At 40.4% G+C, this 24,696-nt stretch overlaps 1 protein-coding gene across 2 annotated transcripts in view; it reads left to right on the forward strand.

The window, feature by feature from the left end:
• Nucleotides 1-24,696, forward strand: part of LOC126176858 (tripeptidyl-peptidase 2) — a 347,489-nt gene that overhangs the window by 23,051 nt on the left and 299,742 nt on the right. For both annotated transcript variants that reach the window (XM_049924044.1, XM_049924045.1), the window contains exon 2: nucleotides 23,575-23,703. In XM_049924044.1, coding sequence (XP_049780001.1) covers nucleotides 23,575-23,703 — 129 coding nt within the window. The remainder of the gene's footprint in view (nucleotides 1-23,574; nucleotides 23,704-24,696) is intronic.

Here is a 24,696-nt window from a genome sequence, read left to right on the forward strand (position 1 = left end):
CCAACATGCCCTCTCTTCTTCTTGCTCCTCCGCCCCAGTACCGGATGGTATCCATGTCCAAATGTTGCTGCATTTATCAACCCATAGTCTGCGTTACCTCCTTCGCCTTTATAATCGAATTTGGACCGACAGTACCTTTCCCAGACGGTGGCGGGAAGCTATTGTCGTTCCCGTTCCGAAACCTGGAAAGGACAAACATCTCCCCTCTAGCTATCGCCCCATTTCTCTCATGAGTAGTGTCTGTAAGGTATTGGAGCGTATGGTGAATTACCGTTTAGCTTGGTGGCTGGAATCCCGCAGTCTTTTAACACCAGCCCAATGCGGATTTCGGAAGCATCGTTCTGCAGTTGACCATGTTGTTGCTCTCTCCACTTATATCATGAACAATTTTCTCCGGAAACGCCAAACGGTAGCAATATTTTTTGATCTGGAGAGAGCATACGATACCTGTTGGAGGACAGGCATCCTCCGCACACTGTTCTCTTGGGGCTTTTGAGGCCAGCTGCCCCTTTTTCTTCGCGAATTTATGGCAGAGCGCACTTTCAGGGTGCGGGTGAACACTACTCTCTCCCGTACTTTCTCCCAAGAAAATGGGGTACCCCAGGGATCCGTGCTGAGTGTTGTACTGTTTGCCATCGCCATAAATCCAATTATGGATTGTCTCCTTCCTGATGTCTCGGGCTCCCTCTTTGTGGACGATTTTGCGATCTACTACAGCTCTCAACGGATCAGCCTTCTTGAACGACGTCTTCAAGGATGTCTCGATCCCCTCCACTCTTGGAGCATCGAAACCGGCTTCCGTTTCTCACCCAGTAAGACCGTTTGTCTCAATTTTTGGCGACGTAAGGAGTTTCTTCCGCCTTCCTTACATCTAGGTCCTGTCAACCTTCCGTTTTCAGACGTCGCTAAATTCTTGGGTCTTATGTTTGACAGAAAACTGTGCTGGTCCTCCCACGTTTCCTATCTTTCGGCTCGCTGTCTGCGATCGCTTAACACCCTCCGTGTCCTGAATGGTACCTCCTGGGGAGGGGACCGAGTGGTCCTTCTCCGCCTCTATCGCGCCTTAGTGCGCTCGAAATTGGATTATGGAAGCATAGTCTACTCCTCTGCTCGGCCGTCTATTCTTCGGTGTCTCGACTCTATCCACCACCGTGGATTACGTTTAGTGTCTGGAGCTTTTTACACTAGCCCTGTGTAAAGCCTTTATGCTGAGACTGCTGAACCTCTGTTGTCCAATCGGCGAGCAGTCCTCCTGAGTCGTTATGCTAGCCATCTGTCTTCCATGCCTGCTAATGCGGCCCATGACCTTTTTTTCGACGCCTCCTTTGATGTAGGGTATGCATGCCGCTGCTCCTCCCTACTACCCCCGGGAGTCCGCTTCCGTCAACTGCTCCATTCTCTTTCCTGCCGCTTTCCTAAAACCTTCTTGACAACTTGGGGTACAGCACCGCCTTGGCTCCGTCCCCGGATCTGACTGCTCCGTGACCTTTGTCAACTTCCCAAGGATGGTACCCCTACACTTGTTTATCGTCGGGCATTTGCTGCTCTCTGTGCAGAAATGACGGACGCCACATTTATTTACACCGACGGGTCGAAAACATCGTTAGGTGTAGGGAGTGCCTATATTGTTGGCAACACCCCAAATCGCTTTCGGCTTCCCGACCAGTGTTCGGTTTATACTGCGGAGCTTTACGCTGTTCTCCAGGCTGTCCACTACATCCGCCGCCATCAGCGGATACAGTACGTTATCTGCTCAGATTCTCTCAGCTCTCTCCTCAGTCTCCAAGCTCTTTACCCTGTGCACCCTCTGGTCCACCGGATTCAGGACTGTCTGCGCTTGCTCCACCTGGGGGGCATCTCGGTGGCGTTCCTCTGGCTCCCGGGACACGCTGGTATCTGTGGGAATGAGGCGGACGATATAGCGGCCAAGGCTGCAGTCTCTCTTCCTCGGCCAGCTATTCAGTCGCTTCCCTTCACCGATCTACGGAGCGGTTTATGTTGCAAAGTTGCTCATTTATGGCATGCACATTGGTCAACACTTCCCCGTAATAAATTGCGGGAAGTGAAAGCCCTTCCTTGCGCTTGGACCTCGTCCTCCCGAACGCGTCGTCGGGAGGAGGTAATTTTAGCTAGACTCCGGATAGGGCACTGTCTTTTTAGCCATCGACATCTTTTAAGCGGTGATCCTCCCCCACTCTGTCCCCACTGCTCTCAGCTGTGGACGGTAAGACACCTTTTAATTGAATGCCCCTATTTTAATCCGTTACGCTCCCGTCTACAGCTATCGCCTGATCTATCGTCGATTTTAGCAGATGACACGCGCTCAGCCGACTGCGTTCTCCAGTTTATTAGTGACAGTGAAATGACGTCAGTCATTTGAAGCTTTTTTTGGGGACAACCACCCCCTTTCAGTAGTGGATTTTTAAAGCATTCCTTCTACTTTTAGTTTCTCCAATTTTATGACTTTGTTCCCATTGCTGCTGGTTTTCAATTTCGGTTTTTTACTGTTTTAAGTCACGGGCTGGGCGCTAATGACCATAGAAGTTTTGCGCCCTAAAACCACAAAAAAAAGAAAGAGCTGCGTATCATTAAGGAGATGATGAATGTGTGGAAGTCTTCCATGCGGTCCTCTCGCAGGGGATCAGTTGTCCTCTGCCGGGCTCCGCATTGGCCATACATGGCTAACGCATGGTCACCTATTCCGTCGCCTCTGTGTCACTGTGACTCCCAAATGACAGTTGTCCACGTCTTGCTGGACTGCCCACTTTTAGCCGCTCTTTCAGTGGACTTTTAACTTTCCCAGCTCCCTACCTTCGGTGTTGGACGATGATGCCTCAGCAGCAGCTTTAGTTTTAAGTTTTATCCTTGAGAGTGAGTTTTATACTTCTATGTAGCTTTTAGCACATGTCCTCTGTCCCTCTGTGTCCTCCACGCTAGTGGATTTAGGATTGAAGTTTTAATGTGTTGCAGAGTGGCTGGCTTCTCCTTTTTATTCTCATGGTCAGCCAGCCACTGTTTTCCTGCAGTATCACACATTAAATGTAGAGCATGCACAGTCAGTTTCTTTGGAAATGCTGGCTATACCTGGGGCTTTGTTGTTTTTCAGGTGCATGATGTCATTCTTTATTTCACTGAATAAAATATCAGGTTCTGTTCCTGATTCCAGGCAAATGATTTCTTCTTCATGTTATTTCCTTTGCAATACAGAGTTTCACAGTGTCGTTTCCACCAAACTATTGCTACTTTCATGTCACTAATAATGTTGCAATTTGTTTGTTCTATCACCCACATGCATGATTTAATGTCTCGGGCGATTTTGTTTATTTTCTTGAAGAGTTCATGCGTTTGATTTAGCTTTCAGTGCTGATTTATTCCATCACAAATAGTGGTGAGATACTGTGTATTATCAGTATGGCAGCTGTGCTGCATCTTCATGTTGATTAGTTTGTATGCCACATTTCTTCAGTGTGGTCCTCCTTTTGATCAGTATTAGAGTTGTTTGTAACTTGCTCCCATGTTTGTGAGGCTATTCCTTTTTCTGTAATTGTCTGGTGTCTGGGTCTTATTCATTCTCTAAGCTCTTTGAGGTTATTTTTATCTGTAATAGTACCACAGGTTGCACCAGGATAGGTCTTGTAATCCAGGACCGAAGTATGCCAACATTGCCTCACCAAATTGAAATCCATGGGTAGTGAGATCATGGATCTTGTTGGAAAAGGGTATTACAGATAGATAGGTTGTTATTCACACAAAATTCTAATAACTGCTTGCCATACCGAAGCCGTATAAAGTCCAACAACAGGTCTTGTGTGTTCATCATTTATAGTCTCACTCTTCTTCATATTAAAATCATCCTAGATGCCTAATATTTTCTTTTTAGGTATCTTTCTGATAGGATGTTCCAGCAGCCATAAAATTCACAGGTTTTTATGTCAAATGAATCTGCAATGGGAGTATAAACCTGAATGATGTTGACATTGCAAGGAGAAGCTTCAAATTTAATGGTGATTGTTCTATCACAAACAGGCTCATAAATCATGACAGCATTACAGAGGCTTTTAAAAAATAACTGCAGAAATGCACCCTCACTTACAGAGAAAATATGCAGTATTCATTGCTTGAGTCATGAAGTGGCCACATCCTCTCCAGTGTGCCTTGCTAATTTCAAGTACATCTAGGTCATGAAGAGCCATTTCTCTCTCCACAATAGCAAGCTTTCCTGCCTGCAAGAGGCTTTGCACATTCTAGGTTGCTATTCTTTTAGCGATTCCCAAGGATGATTAATTTGACTGATCTGTCCATTCTGAGGCTCCTCTCTACCCTGATCTGGAGATCCGACTGATCCAGTTTGTAGCAGTTCCACCTGCTTTTATTTCTTTGTTTGTTGTCCTTGGTGTTGACGTACTGGCTGAAAAATGGGGTTGTAATTTGGACACGGACTACTGTAAATAATGTAGCCAACAGATGTGCAGATTCGATTCACTGTCTTTTACTTTCACTTTTCACAACCCCCCATATACACATTTATATGGCCAGTGCACTATTGGTTAACTTTCCATAAGCCTCATTAATTGTTAGCAGGTGAACCTCCACATACTGCTACAATAGTTTCTTGTTGATCATCTACAAGCAGGAAAAACCTAACCACAAAGTTCACAGTTCTTGAACAATAATCAGGTTCATATGGAGCAGATACTGTCATTTTTTATGCATGGCCTAATTGTTTAACACTTGCTACACTGTTACGTTGAAGCATTGTTGTTCTAACCAGCACGGGTTACTCATCTGAAACTCGGCTCTGGACTGTCTCGTGACTAAAAATCGGGCCCTCATATATATCATCACAATTATAGGTGCTGAAACTACACATTATTCAAAGTTTAATTTACACAAATTACAATTAAAACTTCACTCATTAAATTAACTGACTATATTGAAAACATTCTGTCTTTTTAACAGTTTCTTCTACTACACGGGTTAAGCCGAATGATTTGTATAAATCATGAAATTAACAAATATAGTTACGAAAACAATACTTTTGACAAAAATGAATTACTTTGGAATTAATTAAGGTCTGGCTTTGCTAACATGTTTTCGAATACAGCCAAATAAATGCTTAAAGAATGCTAGGGTTTGGTCTTCCAAATGTTTATAATTATTATAGAATTTATTTGTTTATAAGTCAACAATAAAATTTGAAGTTATGAAACAATTACTGATTTCACCCTATAACAAAAGATACTAAATAGCAATTGTCAAAATAAATTAGAAAATCAGTTACATACATAAAACTAAGCACAAAATTAGATCTAGTGTTATATTCTTTAAAACTGAGGGCCAACCTTTCTCTTTTATGAAAATGCAGATTATAATCACGTATGTTATGGTAATTAGTTCAAACTGAAAATTAAGGAGGCAGATGACAAAACAAAAGAAGAATTAAAACTATACCAGCTTGCTTCATCACCGACTAATGGTCTTACTCTTGAATGTAATGTAAGATTGAGTGAAGCCAATAGATTGCCTTAGGAAATTATCAGTGGTGGTTTTCCGTTGCCTTCAACTGTTTAAATTAGGCCACCCCCAACATGAAGTTGGGCACCTTTGTAGCTCCTCGAAAGTGCAGATGCTATGGGTTTGCCTCTTCCGCTAGTGACAGTGTACCAAAATCCATCTTCTCGGCTGCAGGTGCCATTGAGGTCTTCACCACAACCCTGGCAATGCACCCTATGAGAGGGTGCTATTATCTGAAGTTAAATGAACATTGTTTTTTAATAAGGTTTATACTCTTGCTGCTCTTCCTTCCTGTCACTTGCAAGATGAGGCCCTGGGTTTGCGACCGGTAATAGCACAGTTACTTAAGCCTAGGATGCATATACAGGGCCTCCGAGGCCCTTGTATGTTTTCATTAAAAAAAAAAAAAAAAAAAAAAGTGTAATTTTTTGTTTGATTTCAAACTGCTTTCCAGTACTCTTTCACTAACACTGTGACGTTCCTCCTATCAAGTCTGAACGAGATATGTTTTTAAGTTTTTTGTATAATTCAATATGTTTACCCATACACCGTGAATACATAAGCAGGGCTTCAGGAGCCCTCACACATTTATAAATGTTCTTTAGCCTATATTGTCTTCAACATTAAGGGAGCAGTTATTAATTCAACAATAACTGTAATGGTATTTCCAGCAACAGGAGTGCCAACAGCAGTAGTAGCTGTAGTAGTAATAGTATAACTAAAAAATAATACACACTACTTTCATAGATTGGCGATGTCAGTGTATTATTGACCTTTCTATCAAATGTTATATTATAGCGTAGTATTGTTATCCTGTGCTGCTCTTGTCAGCCTCATTGTTACTGTAGTTTGTTTGTTGCTGCAAGGCCCATATTGTTAATAGTATGACTTGTTTAGTGCTGCACAAGCTGCTGTTCGAGAGACACACCTTTTGCTATGGCTTCGACACGCAAAGCAGGAGAGTCGGTACGTGCAAATGCAGCTAATTTTGGAAGTGTTGTGCCTCAGTGGTTTGAAGAAGATGATTCTTGCGAGGAAGGAAATATTTTTGAAGATGCAAGTAGTGAAGAATCAGCCAATGAACCTGCAGATGTGAATATTGAGGCAGATGACAGTCCTTCTGATAATTACTTCATCAGTCTGAAAATGAAGAACCACCACAAAAAGGGATAGAAGACCACACATACATTAGTTGGAATGGAACGATTTGGAAATTAGATCCTCCTGTAACTTTTCGTACGCCTGTCCATAATATCGTAAAGAAGGCACCTGGTCCAGCCTGTGGCTTGAAAACCTGTAAACCTAAGGATGCCTGGGACTATTTCGTCTCCAAGGAAATACTAGAGGAAATCATCAACTGCACAAATATTGAAGGTAGAAGAGTGGCTGCTTTACGTGGTAAAACGCGGAAAAACATTTCGCTTGCTGAAAAGGAGAGTTATCTTGGTTTTTTACTGCTTTCTGGTGTTGAGAAGAGTTGGAATGTCCCTATTAGATAATTATTCCTGGATGAAAAGGCAAATCCTACATATAAGGCCACCATGTCAATAAATAGATTCGAGGATATAAGGAGAATGATTAAATTTGATGACGGGCGTTCCCGTGAAGCTCGATGTGCAGATGACAAACTTGCAGCTGTTCGCTATGTATGGGAACTATTTCTTGACAAGTGTAGAAGTAGAATGATTCTCAATGATTCGCTCACAGCTGAGGAACAGCTAGTCCCATTCCGTGGAAGATGCAGCTTCACTCAGTATATGCCCTCTAAACCAGCCAAGTATGGCATAAAAATATTTTGGTTATGTGATGCCACATCTGCATATGCTTTAGACAGAATTGTTTACACGGGAAGGAAGCCCCATGAACCTATTCAGAAAAATCTTGCATTGAATGTGGTGAAAGATCGTGCTAAAAGCATTGAAAGATCATCAAAAAATATTATTGTTGACAACTTCTTTTCTAGTGTGCAGCTGGCAGAAGAGATGCTTCAGAAGCAAATTACAGTGGTGGGAACAATCAAACAAAATAAACCAGAAATTCCTAATGGGATGAAACCATCTGCCTCAAGAGTGATTCATTCCTCTTTGTTTGCATTTAGAGGTGACATTACAATGAGTTATGTTCCCAAAAAGAAAAAGTCTGTAGTTCTCATTAGCACAGTGCATCACGACAGAAACATTGATGAAACTCGTGTAAAAAAGAAACCAGATATAATAAAGTTCTATAGCTCTACGAAGGGTGGAGTAGATCAAATGGACCAGAAAATTCGTTATTACACTTGCAAGAGACAAACAAGATGATGGCCATTTGCATTATGGATGAATATGATGGACGTCGCAGCAATGAACTGTGAAATTTTATTTTCCACCCAACATCTGACATACCATAGTGGAAGAAGTGATAAAAGGCGTTTGTACCTAAAGAGATTTAGCAGAGGAAATGGTAAGACCAGTAATGGAACTTCGTATTCAGATCCCTAATCTTCCAGAGAAAATCGTTGATGCCATGCAAAGATGTGGTGTTCAAAAAGATGTCATATTGCCGAACCAACTACCTGTTTCAGGAAAAAGAAGATGCAATTATTGTCCATATAATAAACACAGGAAAAGTGCTATGACATGCATTAAGTGTAAAACCAACATTTGTAAGGAACATAGTGGCATTCTTTGTGCTTCTTGTTTGTCACATGTTGAAAACTAAGAAAAATGCAATTTTATGTGAATAATGAATAATAACTTTTTGTTAAAATATTGCCTATATACAAAATATTGTGAATGAGTATGTTTTAATTGAATAAATTGGTTGTAATAAATGTTATAAAATGTAAACTGCAACTTATAAATTAATGAATAAAATTATTTGTATATGTTGTATGTAAATGGATGTAACTAATAAAAATTCGCTCTTAGAGTTTTCTAAAAAATTAATAAAATGTTAATCAAGCCCACCAGATCCTGTTACTGTATCTTAGGAATCTTTCAATATAACAATAAATTTGACAGAAATAAATTTAACTCCAAAGAATGATTATATGAAAAGAAGAAATTTTAAATTAGGGCAGAGCCTTGGAGGCCTTGCATATGCATTCATTTGTGTTTTCGGCACCATGCATCCTAGGGTTAATGCCAAATGTGTTCCATAACAAAACACCACTCAGTTAACCAAACAAACAACTTAAAAAGTACACAGACAAATAAAAAACGTATTTCACCTACTTTCCCACTAACAGCAGTTGTCTTAAGGGCACAAACTACAAAGATGAGTATGTAATATTCTAGAGTGTCTGGCTGGTCACATTGTAATTACTCCATGATATTTCAGTTGACTGCTGCTGTTGGATACGGATTTCACTGTACAAGAAAGCTTTTCTTTTGCTAGGCTCATTGTGGGGTTTCATGCCCAACTCTGTTGTAGGCCACTATCTTCATTGGTTAGACCATTTTGGACTGTAGTTCCAGTGCTGTCTCTAATCACACAAGATTGCCTAAGTATTTTAGTATTGTCATTATCTGTAGTATGGCCAATTTTTATTCTATGATTGGCTGCTGCTGATTTGGTGATCTGGAGTAATTAAGGATGGCACGGGTGTTCACGGCATGTACCTTCTACCGTGCAAACAGGTTCCGTACGTATGCTTTGCCACGCTGACAGGAGATTTGGCATACCCCTGGTTTTTGAATTCCTAGATTATCCTTCACTGAGCCTAACAGTGTCAAGGTTTTAGGGGGTGGATGAAATACACATTTAAGATCCTGCTGATTTTTCTGGAAGTATTGCTGGTAAACATGATGCACGCTCTTGATTTGTGCACAAATGCTTAGACAGCGATAGTACACTACTTATGCAGAAAAATAATGGTGCACAGTATATCAACAGTCTCATGTGTAAACATATGGCTGTCGCTGTTAAATTTGACAGTGGTATATGTGACGTTTCAGCTTGGACATCAGTCTTTCACAAATAACACTCTCAGCAACTTTTCTGACATCAAAATTTAACTGTGGTACTTCAAGCAAGCCACCTGCTATGAAACTCTCTCCTCATAGGCTACCTCTCAAATTCAGTTCATAAATGTCTTCTGGCACATCATTACTTCATGGGTCAACGCCAACACTCAGTACCGAATTCTTCACTTGACCAGTTTGATCAAGGATTTTCTGAATGCAATCTGACAGGAACATGACTGCAGTTAGTAATGCAGAAACAGAGAGTAATTAAATCTGCTTCATTAGTCAAGTAGTTCATGTGATATTTATTAAAATAAATTTATTGGCATATAGGAGGTTGACCTTGGTTCACCAATAGAATGTTTGGTGGAACAGTTTTATGTAGAAGAATCTTGTGCATCATTCATTGTTGACACTATGTTTACACGTGGATTTTATACATCACATTCTCCAAGCATTAAAAAGAAAAGTTTTGCAAAGAATAAAACTGTTTCTTATGTGAAAAACATAACACAAAATGATGAAGTAGAAATTTTGGTAGAACAGCACCATCAAATATAATTGTAAAGAAACTGATATGCAGTGCTCTCAGCTTGATATGCAGTGCATAGACCACCTGATACTGTTCTTTAGCGACACCTCTGTGATGACTGAGGCTCTCCTTTTCAATGACAGTAACACAGAGTCCCTTGGTCTAGCTTGCACTGATGTAAATTCACTTAATTATCACATTATTTCCATGGTATTTAGAAACTTGCTAATCTAACCATTGCATCTTTAACAATTTCATGGTGTCTTAAGCTGATCTCATTCTTGGTTTTCTAAAATTCGTACTTCAAGCCAAAGCTATTGTTAATTATTTCTTCTGACTCTGGATATACTGAACATGAAGATAGTTCCTAAGGCCTGTGTGGTAAAGTAGCCTGAATTGATTTTGGCTCTCTGGTATATTCTTATAAGAGTAGTATTCCTTTGGTTCGGTAGTGGGACGATGTACCCCAAAATGGGAAGTTGACTGACTGGTGGGTCACATAGTGACTCACAAATTATCACCCAAGCTGTGTGTACATGCACGTCAACATTATTTGCTTGATAACAAGCTTGACAGACAGGTGCACAATATAGTGCAACTGGGAACTGAAGTCTGGGTTATGGCTTGCAGTACTGATAAGTCATTAGACCACCTTGTTCCCGTGAACATTTTAACCATGCCATTTCATGGTGTAACTTTTACAATCCTCTTAGATTAGGTGCCCTTTTCATTCAGTTGACCCATAATGAGGAGATCCTCAAGGATATAGTTTTAAAATTGGTTCCATAAATTCACACGTTTATAGGCAGCTCAGGGAGTCCCAAACATATGAGAGTGTAGTCCTATAAGTGGAAGGTGGACTGTAATTGTCGCATTGTATAGGAATTGAAATTCAGTGAAATAATAAATCCCCTAAGCAGTGAAATGACTGTGGTTCAGGTTCATTGTGCACATCCCTCCTGCACCTATCCCTACTGCCGACAATAATATACAGGTACATCACTGAAACTAAATAATTGAAAGACTGACCAATAATGTGCCTTGATAAAATAATTATGTTCTCCAAGAATCTGTACACATATTCCCTCTCTCTTTACTTCAGTTGTCATTTAAATCTTGTCCACGTGTTGATGTAACTTTTACATTTAGTTAAACTTCTTTAATGGTATCTACAACAACACTTGTTATTATATAATAGTACATGCAATCATTCTCATTGAAATCTAGCACAAGAGACAGCATCCACTCTTCATAATGATGTCACAAACATGGACTAATGCCATCACATTCCAGAGAACACCTAGCTCTCGCACTGCCTTAGTCTGTGCATACAAGTATATCTTTTGCTCCCAGTTCACACTTGCAACATTATTAAATGGTAATTGAGACTCATAGACACAAAAAAGATGGTATGGTCTCTGAAAAAAGCTGCTCCTCCACAGGCTGGAAAATGCCAATACTTTGTTCTCAAACAGCTCATTTTGTTTCCTTTGTTGAGTCTAAATCTATGGCTAGTGATTATGTTAGGAAATCTGCCTAGCCTATTACAAGGGTTAATATTAAAGTATTTTAGGAGCTGATCTTGTTGCTATTTCTTCTCATAGGAACTGACACAGCTGCAGAAATGGTGCAGTCTTCAGGTTCTTCTTCAAGCTACTCTCAATAAAAGTCATAGTAAATACTTGCTTACAACAGACTTGTTAAAGTGTAAAGATAGCTTGTTCTTCAGGTTAACAATGCTTATTTTATCTTCAGTGTTGAATGGCAGTGCTCTCTCAAAGATCCTGTGACTGATTTAAAGGAGAGAGCAAAGTGTGAATAGCCCAAGTGCTTACCTTCCTTTGTGAGTTTATTTATGGCAATCACTATAGCTAACTTACTGAGTGGAAACAAAGGCCAGTATTATAGTATTAAACAGAAAAGGATGAGGTACCATCTAGATTGTCTTGAGCTGTGTACATTAGTAATTCAGGATAGATGTCTGCTACAGAAATGTCTGCATTTGTGTTCTCCAGTGTTATTTATAGCTCAGTCAGTTTAAAGGGAATGAGTAACTCTTAATCTGAAATAAGTCCTCTTCATGGACAACAGATTGCCTGCTTCATTATCCCTGTTGAGGGGAAAAATATTTTAGTGCCGATCTCATTTCAAGGCATGGCTTGAAGATCTTACATCATTTGGTACAACTGCCGATTACTAAACTAGATCCCAGAATGGGTTTGTGACATATTTTTTGCTTTGTTTTACTGTCACATGATTATCTGCTACTAATACTAGTCTTCTTTCTTTTAATTTTTGTGTGTTGCCTTCTTGAAAAAATACTTCCTACCAGTCTACTCCCAACAGGTTTGCTGAACTTTGCTTTCTTCTACACCACCACACTAAATCCTGTTGCATGTTGTGGAATGTAACAGCAGGAATATGGATGGTTTGTTCCTACTTGTCACGTTATGTCTTTTGCAACATCATTACTGAACGAGGTAGTGTGGTCAAGTCAGGACTCGTGCAAATTTTACATTCCTGTTCATAATGATTAAGGTGTCCTGCATATCCCTTTAAAAAAAAAAAAAAAAAAAAAAAAAAAAAAAAAAAAAAGCTACTGTCTTCTCTTTGCACTTACTGTCATTTTAAAAATTGTGGTAATCTCTGTATCCTCCAGATGTAGCTCCTCGTGGCACGAAAACAGAGTGAAAAATTTAATCCTTTCCAGCTTCACGAAACAGTTAATTACGAGAGACTTCACTATTACCAGTGTTTAATGTGATGCCGTTCAACAGAACATACTTTATCACCCACTCTACAGTATCACACCAAAACACCCCATTGTTTTCTTTTACTTTATACAAATTAGATGTGATTTTGCTCACAGATGAGATTTATTCAGATGCAGAAACAGTTAGATTAGAAGTCACTGGGCTGCCTACATAATTACTTATTTTATCATGGGAGAGAATTCCTTGTTCTAATTCTCAGGTTAAGATGAAATCAGTCTCACCGATCTCCAAATGGGACGTAGTGCTCTCACATATGGCATTTTACTCTTGCAGGATGACCACTTTGTGGTGCTTGTAGAATGTAGATTAACAGTGTGCTTCATTTTAACTGAGTACATCTTGTATTCTAATGAGGTGGAAGCAGTAAATATAAAATTTCAAATTACTACGTGGCAAGTATGGCTTCCATTTCAGGAGTTTCTGTATTGTCTAAAGTCTTAGGTTGGGAATTGTTGTTAACCGTGGAGTATCTGGATCGAGGTAATCTTTGTCAACAGTAGTTCACATTGCACCATATATAAACTGTCCAAAGTGTACATTATTGATCATTAGAGTAAGTGAAACTTCTATATTTTTTATCCTTACTTAACTGTAGGTATTTTAGTAAGTCTGTTGAAGACCCAAATGTTGAGTTCTCTAAGTCTTATTAACAAACAATGAAAGGTTCAGGATAGAATAACAAAAATGTAGAAGAGACAGATTGCTACTCACAGGATAGAATAACAAAAATGTAGAAGAGACAGATTGCTACTCACCACATGGCGGGGATATTGAGTCACAGACAGGCACAATGAAAATGAATGCCAGAAATATTTTCAGCTTTTGGATGAACTCCTTCAGAAGCAGAACTCACACATTCATGCAGTAAATCTCACACACATGACCAGTCACCAGCCACTAGGGCCTGACTGAGACCACATCTGATGTGTGCAGCAGTCAGGTGGGTAGTGGGGTTAAATGGGTGGCATGGAGTGAGGTGATGGGGGAGGGATAGCTGGGTAGGAGTGAGGGAGAGACTAGTGCTGCTTGTCGGAGTGTGTAAGGACATGATGAAGACAGGGAAGGGCTACTATATGCTGCATTGGGAGGCTGTGCTGTAGGGGGAAAGGGAGAGGAGGGAAGTAGAGGAGGAGGATGAACTTTTACGAGCATTGATAGGGTTGGAGGCATGTGGGTACTGAAGTGGGAGCAGGGAAGGGCGCAGGCAGGAGGACAGCAACTATTGAATTTGAGGCCAGGAGCATTACAGGAGCAAACCAAAAGTTGTAGGGAGAATTTCTACCTGTGCCAACTTAAAAAAAGCTGGTGTTGGTGGGAAGAACCCAGATGGCACAGGCTGTGAATGAAGTCCTTATAGTGAAGCAAATTGTGTTTCAGGCAACATGTTCAGCAGCTGGTGTCTCTTGGCCAGTGTGACGGTGGCCACGCATGTGGACAAACAGCATATTAGCATTCGTGCCCTCATAGGAAGCAGCACAGTAGTGTTGCTGAGTTTGTATATCACATGGCTACCTTCACAGCTGGCCCTGGATGTAATAGGAGCTGCCAGTGGCAGGATTGGTGTAGTTCATAGTGGGATGATGTAAGTGTCATGTCTTGTCTGTCTGTCGCCACAGCAGAGATATGTGATTGGGAACAGGGGGTGGATTTAGGGATAGACAAGGATATTGCATAGGTCGGTGGGTGGCAGATAGCTACTGTTGGAGGGGTGAGCAGGACATTTTGAATTTATGGCAGAATAAGAGAGAATCATCACAGTTGCAGAGAATGTGATTAAGTTGTTCCAGTCCTGGGTGATACTGAATGATGAGATGTGCTCCTTTGTGGGTTGTCTAGGGGTGTAAAGGGGATGGTAGGTGACTGGTGTGAGAAGGCATGGAGTATCTGTTTGTGGACAAGGTTTGGAGGGTAATTGCAGTCTGTGAAGACCTTTGTGTGGCTGTTGGCATATTTGGAGAGAGACTGCTAATGACTACAGATGTGATGACCTCCAGGTGGCTAGGCTGTCTGGAAGTGATTCCCTGGTGTGGAATGGTTGATAGCTGTTGGAGTGGAGATACTGTTAGTTGGTGATAGATCTGATATGGATGGAGGTGCTGATGTGTACATTCTCAAGGCTGAGGCTGGTATTGAGGATGTGCCTTGTTGGGCTGAGGAGAAATAGGTGAAGCGAACGTGGGAGAAGTTGGTGAGGTTCTGCAGGAATGTGAGTAGGGAGTCTTCACCCTTGTTCCAGAGCATGAAGATGTCATTAACGAATCTTAAGCAGTTGAAAGGATTGGGAGTCTGTGTGATCAGGAGGCATTCCTCTAAACTGTCCACGATTAGGTTAACAAGAATGGTGCCATATGGGTGCCCATTGATGTACCGTGGATTTGATTGTAGGTAATTCCTTCAAAGGAGCAGTAATTATGGGTGTGAATGTAATTGGTCTTGGTGACCAGGAAGGAGGTTGTAGGTTTGTAGTCAGTTGGACATTGGGAAAGATAATGCTCAATTCCAGGTGGATTCCACCAGATATCAGATATGTCCCCGCACAAACTGTGCCACAGTAACCCCATTCCAGAAATCCAGTGTGATCTACAGTCTCTCCTCCAATCCTTAGGTCCATCACAGATCCTCTCCCTTGTGTCTATATCCCTCCTCGCCCACACTATTTCCCACACTCCTGCCTTCTACATGTTTCCTGAAGTTCGTAAATACAGCCACCTAGGACAACCCATTGCTTCTGGTTATTGTGCCTCCATAGAGAGAATCTCACCCCTTGTGGACCAACACATCTACATCCGTACTCCGCAAGCCACCTGACGGTGTGTGGCGGAGGGTACCTTGAGAACCTCTATCGGTTTTCCCTTCTGTTTCAGTCTCATATTGTTCGTGGAAAGAAAGATTTTCGGTATTCCTCTGTGTGGGCTCTAATCTCTCTGATTTTATCCTCATGGTCTCTTCGCGAGATATATGTAGAAGGGAGCAATATACTGCTTGACTCCTCGGTGAAGGTACGTTCTTGAAACTTAAGCAAAAGCCCGTACTGAGCTACTGAGCAGAGTCTTCCACTGGAGTTTATCAATCATCTCTGTAACGCTTTCGCGATTACTAAATGATCCTGGAATGAAGAGCGCTGCTCTTCGTTGGATCTTCTCTATATCTTCTATCAATTCTATCTGGTACGGATCCCACACCGGTGAGCAGTATTCAAGCAGTGGGCGAACTTCCTTTGTTTTCGGACTGCATTTCCTTAGAATTCTTCCAATGACTCTGTCTGGCATTTGCTTTACCGACGATTAATTTTATGTGGTCATTTCTTTTTAAATCACTCCTAATGCGTACTCTCAGATAATATATGGAGTTAACTGCTTCCAGTTGCTGACGTGCTATATTGTAGCTAAATGATAAAGGATCTTTCTTTCTATGTATTCGCAGCACATTACACTTGTCTACATTGAGATTCAATTGGCATTCCCTGCACCATGCGTCAATTCGTTGTAGATCCTCCTGCATTTCAGTACAATTTTCTATTGTTACACCTCTCGATATATTACAGCATCATCCACAAATAGCCTCACTGAACTTCCGATGTCATCCAAAAGGTCATTTATATATATTGTGAATAGCAACAGTCCTATGACAATCCCTTGCGGCACACCTGAAATCACTCTTACTTCAGAAGACTTCTCTCCATTGAGAATGACATGCTGTGTTCTGTTATCTTGGAACTCTTCAATCCAATCACACAATTGGTCTGATAGTCCATATGCTTTTACTTCGTTCATTAAACGACTGTGGGGAACTGTATCAAACACTTTGTGGAAGTCAAGAAACACGGCATCTACCTGGGAACCCGTGTCTATGGTCCTCTGAGTCTCGTGGACAAATAGATGCATTCTGGGTTTCACACGATCGTCTTTTTCGAAACGCATGCTGATTCCTGCAGAGTAGATTTCTAGCATCCAGAAGAGTCACTATACTCGAACATAATATGTGCTCCACTATTCTACAAGTGATCGAAGTTAGAGATATAGGTCTACAGTTCTGCACACCTTCTGCCTATAACCCTTAACCTATCCTCCTGTCTAAAAGACACCAAATATTTCCTCCATTGACTCTACACAGTTCCTGTTCTTTTGCAACACAGCACTCTGCTCATCATAGTCAATGCCACCCCTGTCCAGACTTAAGACATGATGTCCACAGCTTTCTCGGAATTGAGCATTATCTTTCCCAATGTCCGACTGACTACAAACCTACAACCTCCTTCCTTGTCACCATAACAAATTATATCTACACTCATAATTACTGCTCTTTTAAAGGCATTACCTACAATCAAATCCATGGTACATCAGTGGACACCCACATGGCGCCATTATGTGTAAACCTATTCGTGTGCTGTCTAGAGGAATCCTTCCCAGTCATGCAGAATCCCAAACCCCTCATGTGGTTCATATTTATTAATGACATCTTCGTGCCCTGAAACAAGGGTGAAAACACGCTGTTCACATTCCTCCAGAACCTCAACACCTTCTCTCCTGTTTGTTTCACCTGGTTCTCCTGAGCTCAACAGGTTTGTTGGATACACAAATACCTCTGTGCACATCAGACCTACCAACCACTAACAGTTCCTCCACCCCAACAGCTGTCAACCATTCCACAGTAGTCACTTCCAGACAGCCTAGCCACCCGGGGTCATCACATTGGTAATCATAAGCAGTCTCTCTCCAAATATACCAAGGGCCTCACTGAGCCCTTTACAGACGGCAATTACCTCCAAACCTTGTCCAGAAATAGATATACCGTGCTTTGTCTCACCAGTCACTTACTGTCCCCCACAAACCCACAGTCAAAACACTAAGGAGCACTCCCCTTGTGACTCTTCATACAATTGTTTTACCCGTGAGGTGTAGGTAGTCATAGATAGCAGCTAATCAAATAATGAATGTGTTCATTAACAGCAACAACCTTACAGCATTCATAGACATAAGATTGTCCATTATGAAATCTTCTTTGCTTACTAGTTCTCACCTTTCAACTGTGGTATATGCAGGGCTGGACCACATTTGTAGGTAGTAATGGTACTGAGTTCATTCAAACAGCATGTGGCTGCCACATCATCCAGGCTGCCAGCCTTACCACAACATGGTGTGTAAGTCACAGCAATGTCACTGCAGTCGTGGTTCCAAGTTACATCCCTGTGGTCTTTTGTCCATGTGGCACAGTGGATTTATCCTTCTGCAGGGACCTATTTAGGTCAGCATTCCACTCTTTGAAAGCCAGTTACACTCGGGGCTCTGGCAGACAGACAACCAGTCTCTGTTAAAAGTTCTGCAACAGACCCAGCCACGCCTGCTGGAGTGGAGTTGTCCACCATGGTGTCTTGCTGCCCTCACTGTGAGCCACGTCCCCTGTTGCACTTCAGTCACCGGCTGCCAAGGGCACAGCATTGCACTGCTTACATGTAACTGCCTACGAGCTGAACACATCATAGGACCTTGATGTTAAGACACCTTGCTGTTCAACCATAGACGCTTATGAGCTCCCGACTTAGTAGGGCAGTGTTATTAATCTTCCTTGCTCCTCAAGACAGTGCTGTTTTCAAGTTGTGTAGAAATTATTCTCAGAAGTTGTATTTATGAGGGTGGTTTGAAAAGTTCTCAGAATGGAATAGGAAAAAAGTACTTAAATCACTGAAACATTTTTTTTCTTCAATGTAGTCTCCTTGTAGATTTATGCACTTGGTCCGATGATGTTCTAGTGCCTTGATCCCATCTTGAAAAAGTTTCCTACGGGCCTGCGAAATAGTTGTCAACTCTGGCTATCAATTATTCGTTTGAAGTGAATATTCATCTACCCAGAAAAATTTTCAGTTTTGGGGAGAGATGGAAGTCTGATGGAGTCATATCAGGTGAATAAGACAGGTGTGGCAACAATTCATACCTTAGTTCATGTAATTTTGCCATGGCGATGGCACAAGTGTGCAGGCGCGTTTCACCATTCGTGGCACCTATCTTGCAGATAATTTTTTCATTTCTAATTCTTCAGTTAAAATGTGATATACCCTTTCAGATGAAATCTGTAAAGCGTGACCAATATTACGCACTTTCAATTGGCGATCCTCCGTGACCATTTTGTGCACTTTTGCAATGATTTCTGGAGCAGTAACACATCTTGGCTTACCACTGCACGGATCATCATCTAATCTCTCTTGACCAAATTTGAATTCATTTGTCCACTTGACAACAGTTGAAAATGAAGGAGCAGTGTCCCTCGGTGTATTCTGGAAATTGGCATAATGTCCTTTGCTTTCATACTTTTCTTTACAGAGTACTTAATCACTGCTTGAATCTCATTTATTTATTTTTTTTATTTCCTCCCATCTTTGCAAATCACTACACAGGAACAACAGAGCTCTCTTCCAACTGCACTGACATGGCACGTGTTTACAGGCAACGATCCAATGAATGAATGACACGTGAACAGCTCGTTGCGCTAGTGCTGACCTCTCGTGGTGATTCCATGAAATTTTCAAACCACCCTCATAGTTTCATTCTTGTAATAAATAGGTCTTATTTCAAAGGATGCATTTTAATGCTGCTAGCCAACCACTCGTATAAAGGATGTTACACCAATGACTTGAAGTCAGTTATTGAGCAAGGTGATGCAGTAGTAAGGAGTTGGACTTGTATTCACAAGGATGACAGTTCAAATTACCATCCAACCACCAGATTTAGGTTTTCTATTATTTCTCTAAATTGCTTAAGGAGACTGCCAAGATGATTCTTTTGAATGGGCATGGCAGATTTCCATCCCAACCCTTCCCCAGTCTGAGCTTGTGCAATGTCTCTGATGATCTCTCATATAGGCCATTAAATACCGATTTTCCTTCCTTCCATATCTGTGCAACTTACCCATTCTTTGTCTTTTTTTCATATCGTCCGCTACTTGAAGTCTTCAAATATCACAAAAACTTTGAGTTTCAGCAACCTTTATAAATTTGTATGCTTTTCTATTTATTGTATTTGTTTTGGCATTTGGTGGACAGTTGAATGTGATTTATCTCTTCTTCTGGTAATGTGTTTGTATGCATTTAGTTTTAGCAAGAGGGGGGATTAGTATTGTGAAGATGCTACTTCCATGTAATAAAGGGCCTCATTCATTCCAAATAATTCACCTGTGAAAAATATTATAAGAACAATCGTAATAGCATGTAATGTGTCAAATATTTCATTCCATTTGCTGTTTTCTCATATCTTTTTTGAAATTACTTTAGTAGCAATTTCCTTTCACCATGAGCCAATTGATAATTTGCTGATATGCCTAGTGTGTAAAGCTCACATAGTTATGTAGTTTATCTACATACTGGCAAACCCAGTAATGCTTTGCAGTTGCTGAATATGTATGGGAATTACATATACATCCTAATATCCTTCTCCCCTCCCCCTCTATATCCCTTTCCTCCTCCCCCCCCCCAATCCTTTGTCCATCTCCTCCTCCTCCATCCCCTGCACCCCTTCCCCAATATCTGTCCCTACACATTGCTTATCCCACACTCTCTCTATCCATCTTCTCCTCCCTCATCTCTCTGTCCATATCCCCCTTCATCTTCTTCATATCCATTTCCTCTCCCTTTATCTGTCCAGATACTCCTCTCTCCGATCTTATTTGTTGTTATTCCAAATGGAACCTTGATTGTGAATGGAAGTCAAAATGAATGGGTACATTGGTTGCAATGGTTAGTACACAGGATATGAGAGAGGCATTTCCAGCACTTGGATCTGTGAGGATAGTAGTTTTATTGAAAATATTCTGCATGGTTTTAATCTATGAACAGGTAGGATTATAAAACTATCCATAAGCACAACTTTCCTATTTTCTTTTAAAAATGACTGCAAAAAGGAAAGCAAAACCACAAATTTTCCCAGCACAGCTTTGCATGTTCTTTCTCGTAGCCAGTTTAGTAAAAAGTGTTCATTCTATGGTATGTCTATATCTGCAGGGATGTAGGCTGTGCATTGTGTGTCAGTCGGTCAAGAAGGGATTCATGCAACTGAACTCTTCAATTGGTGTGAATTGAAACAAAACAATTTAAGAACATTAATTTATTGAAATTAAATAAATCTGAATTCATTGTTTTTACAGTAATTTGTTGTGCTTTTAAGGCATTCAATGCAACACTTGGTGATGAACGATATTTTCTGTCTTTACTTGTGGAGAGAAAATGAGTCGCACAGATGGCTTATTGACTCACCAGCACACCATGTACAACTGCCCATGGAAAAAACATTTATTCCAGGTTTATTGCACACACTTCCAACGACTGGTGTTGTGATTTATTAATCATCATTGCGACTTAAAGGCAAACTGGAAACTGGACATGCTTAAATTGAAACATCAAGTTGGTCAGACTCGGAACATCCTCGCCTTTGAACTTTCCTATGATTATTGTTGCTTTAGTTGTGTTGTTCATCAGCTTCTTAGCAACGAGTCTTGTTCCACTGCATAGTTCCATTTCATTCAGATTGCGTGGCATGATTATCACTAAGTCAACCTTGAGCTGCAAATTATGTGATGGCGTTCTTAGCAAATCGAATGAATACAGGAATTGAAATTGGTTAAATCCACTTTGTGCGAATCATTAATGGAATTGATCAGATTAAATGAATGCAATTGGCGAACTTTGAATTTTCAACATCTTAATTTTTCACTGACAAAGTAGCTTGTTCAGTCAACCAAACATGACTCTCTCTCTCTCTCTCTCTCTCTCTCTCTCTCTCTCTCTCTCTCTCTCTCCCTTTTTTTAAATATATAATAAAAGCTCCAACTGAGGGAGTCAAACTCAACTGGATCTCTTGTTCCGGGGTCATAATGGATTGTACTTGAGAAATTCTTATTCGATTTGCCTCCAAACACTGCATACATTCTTAGTCCATCTCATTGACTCAACGATTGTGTAGTTGGCTTGTGTTGCGCTGGTAGCATTTTTTACACGAACTGAAATCTATTGAATGTTTGCAACACACCAAATTACCACAAACTGACATCTTTGCATCACACGAAAGATATGATCACCACCGAAAACGCACTGAATTATCACTTTCAGTTGTATTCTTGTTCTCAAAATATCAATATTCAATGCAGAATATGTTGTTGTAATGAAAACATGACAGCAGAACTGTCAGATGGTGACATTTCTTCAATTGAGATTTTCATACAAAAACACACTCCCAATTTCCGAATTTTCTGATGGATTTTTTTTTTTATCATCTCAGGTGACAATATTTTATTCATGCGGCGAATATCTTTGCTTTTATCTAGGAGCTTTGGTTTTTAACCTAGCCTGCTTCTGAATTTGCAGCCTTATACAGCCTTGTTACTTGCTGCACTATTGCCGTTGTATAAACTCCTCATTTACACTTAATTTTGATTGGATTCTACCATGAAGACAGATTGTGACAATGTTCACCTTCTTTATTTCTTCATTTGTTGTCCTTGGTGTCAATGCACTGGCTGAAAAAATAGGGGGTGGAAGCTCAGTACTGTCTACTGTAAATGATGTAGCCGACACGTGCACATTTGTGTTTCACAGGTGTTTATTTTCACTTTTCACAGCCCCCCATATGCACATCATTAATAGTTTCCAGGTGAACCTCCACATACTGCTGCAATAGTTTACTATTGAACTAGTTTACTATTGAACTAGTTTACTATTGAACTAGTTTACTATTGAACTAGTTTACTATTGAACTAGTTTACTATTGAACTAGTTTACTATTGAACTAGTTTACTATTGAACTAGTTTACTATTGAACTAGTTTACTATTGAACTAGTTTACTATTGATCATCTACAAGCAGTAAAAACCTAACCATAAAGTTCACAGTTCTTGAAGAATAGAAAGGTACCTATGGAGCAGACACTGTCATTGTTTTTTTACACACGGCCTGATTGTGTAACACTTAGGCCTATTCCACAGTTAAGTTGAAGCATTGTTATTTTAACCAACAGAGGTTTCTTGTCTTAAACTCGGTCATGGACTGACTGTTTCGGGACCAAAAATCAGGCCCTTATATATCCTCACAATAATAGGTACTGAAACTACACATTGTTCGAAGTTTAAATTACAGAAATTACTCTTTAAATTACTCGTTAAATTAACTGAATACATCGAAAAACTGGTTCTTTTTAACAGTTTCTTCTACTATGAGGGTTAAGCCGAATGATTTGTTTAAATCATGACATTAACAAATATAAGTACACATACAATACTTTTGTCAAAACTGTTCATTACTTTCGAATTAATTAAGGTCTGGCTTTGCTAACATGTTTTCAAATAGAGCCAAATAAATACTTAAAGAAGTCTAGTGTCTGGTCTTCCAAGTGTTTAATAAGAATTTATATTTGTTTAAAAGTCAACAATAGAATTTAAGCTACAAAACAATTACTGATTTCACGCTATAATGAAAGATACTAACTAGGAATGGTCAAAATAAATTAGGAAATCAATTGCATCCATAAAACTAAGCACCAAATTAGATCTGGTGTTACATTGCTTAAAACTGTGGCCCAACCTTTCTCTTTTATAAATGCAGATTATACTCACATATGTTAATGATAATTAGTTAAAAAAAAAAACCAAATCAAGGAGGCAGAAGGCAAAACGAGAGGGGAAGTAAAAATATCCCAGCTTGCTTCGTCACAAGACTTCTATTGATTTTATACCAGTCAGCAGTGCAATAGAGAGAGATAAAATTCTGTGCATGGTGGTTCGAAAATTCACGCTGTAGTGTCCTGATTTAATTTGTTTGCCATTGCAGGTGACTAGTGAAGGAAAGCCTAAAGTGATTGAACGCTATGACTGTAGTGGTGCTGGTGATGTTGACACTTCAGTTGTGGTGCGTGCACAGGATGGCAAGATACAAGGCGTTACAGGCAGGCAGCTCAAGGTAAGGAAATATATTTCAGTATGGTTCAATAATGGCAATTTTGGGATGGAAATAATAAACAAAAACTGAGGAAAGGCAATAAGTCATTAGCTCTTGAATGATTGGTTGCGCACGCACGCATGTGCACTTACACGCACACACATGTATATACATACAGGGTGGTCCATTGATAGTGACCGGGCCAAATATCCACGAAATAAGCATCAAACGAAAAAAACTACGAAGAACGAAACTCGTCTAGCTTGAAGGGGGAAACCAGATGGCGCTTTGGTTGGCCCGCTAGATGGCACTACCATAGGTCAAACTGATATCAACTGTGTTTTTTTAAATAGGAACCCCCATTTTTATTACATATTTGTGTAGTATGTAAAGAGATATGAATGTTTTAGTTGGACCAATTTTTTTCGCTTTGTGATAGAGGGCACCGTAATAGTCACAAACGTATAAGTACGTGGTATCATGTAACATTCCACCAGTGCGGATGGTATTTGCTTCGTGATACATTACTCGCGTTAAAATGGACCGTTTACCAACTGCAGAAAAGGTCAATATCGTTTTGATGTATGGCTATTGTGATCAAAATGCCTAACTGGCGTGTGCTATGTATGCTGTTCGGTATTCTGGACGGCATCATCCAACTGTCCGGACCGTTTGCCGGATAGTTACGTTATTTAAGGAAACAGGAAGTATTCAGCCACATGTCAAACATAAACCACCACCTGCAACAAATGATCGTGCCCAAGTAGGTGTTTTAGCTGTTGTCGCGGCTAATCCGCAGATCAGTAACAGACAAATTGTGCAATAATCTGGAATCTCAAAAACGTCTGTGTTGAGAATGCTACATCAACATCGATTGCACCCGTACCGTATTTCCATGCACCAGAAATTGCATGGCGGTGACTTTGAACATAGTGTACAGTTCTGCCACTGGGCACAAGAAATTTACAGTTCTGCCACTGGGCACAAGAAATTATGGGACGATGACAGACTTTT

Source organism: Schistocerca cancellata, chromosome 3 (assembly GCF_023864275.1).
Source record: "Schistocerca cancellata isolate TAMUIC-IGC-003103 chromosome 3, iqSchCanc2.1, whole genome shotgun sequence".
Lineage (NCBI taxonomy): Eukaryota > Metazoa > Arthropoda > Insecta > Orthoptera > Acrididae > Schistocerca > Schistocerca cancellata.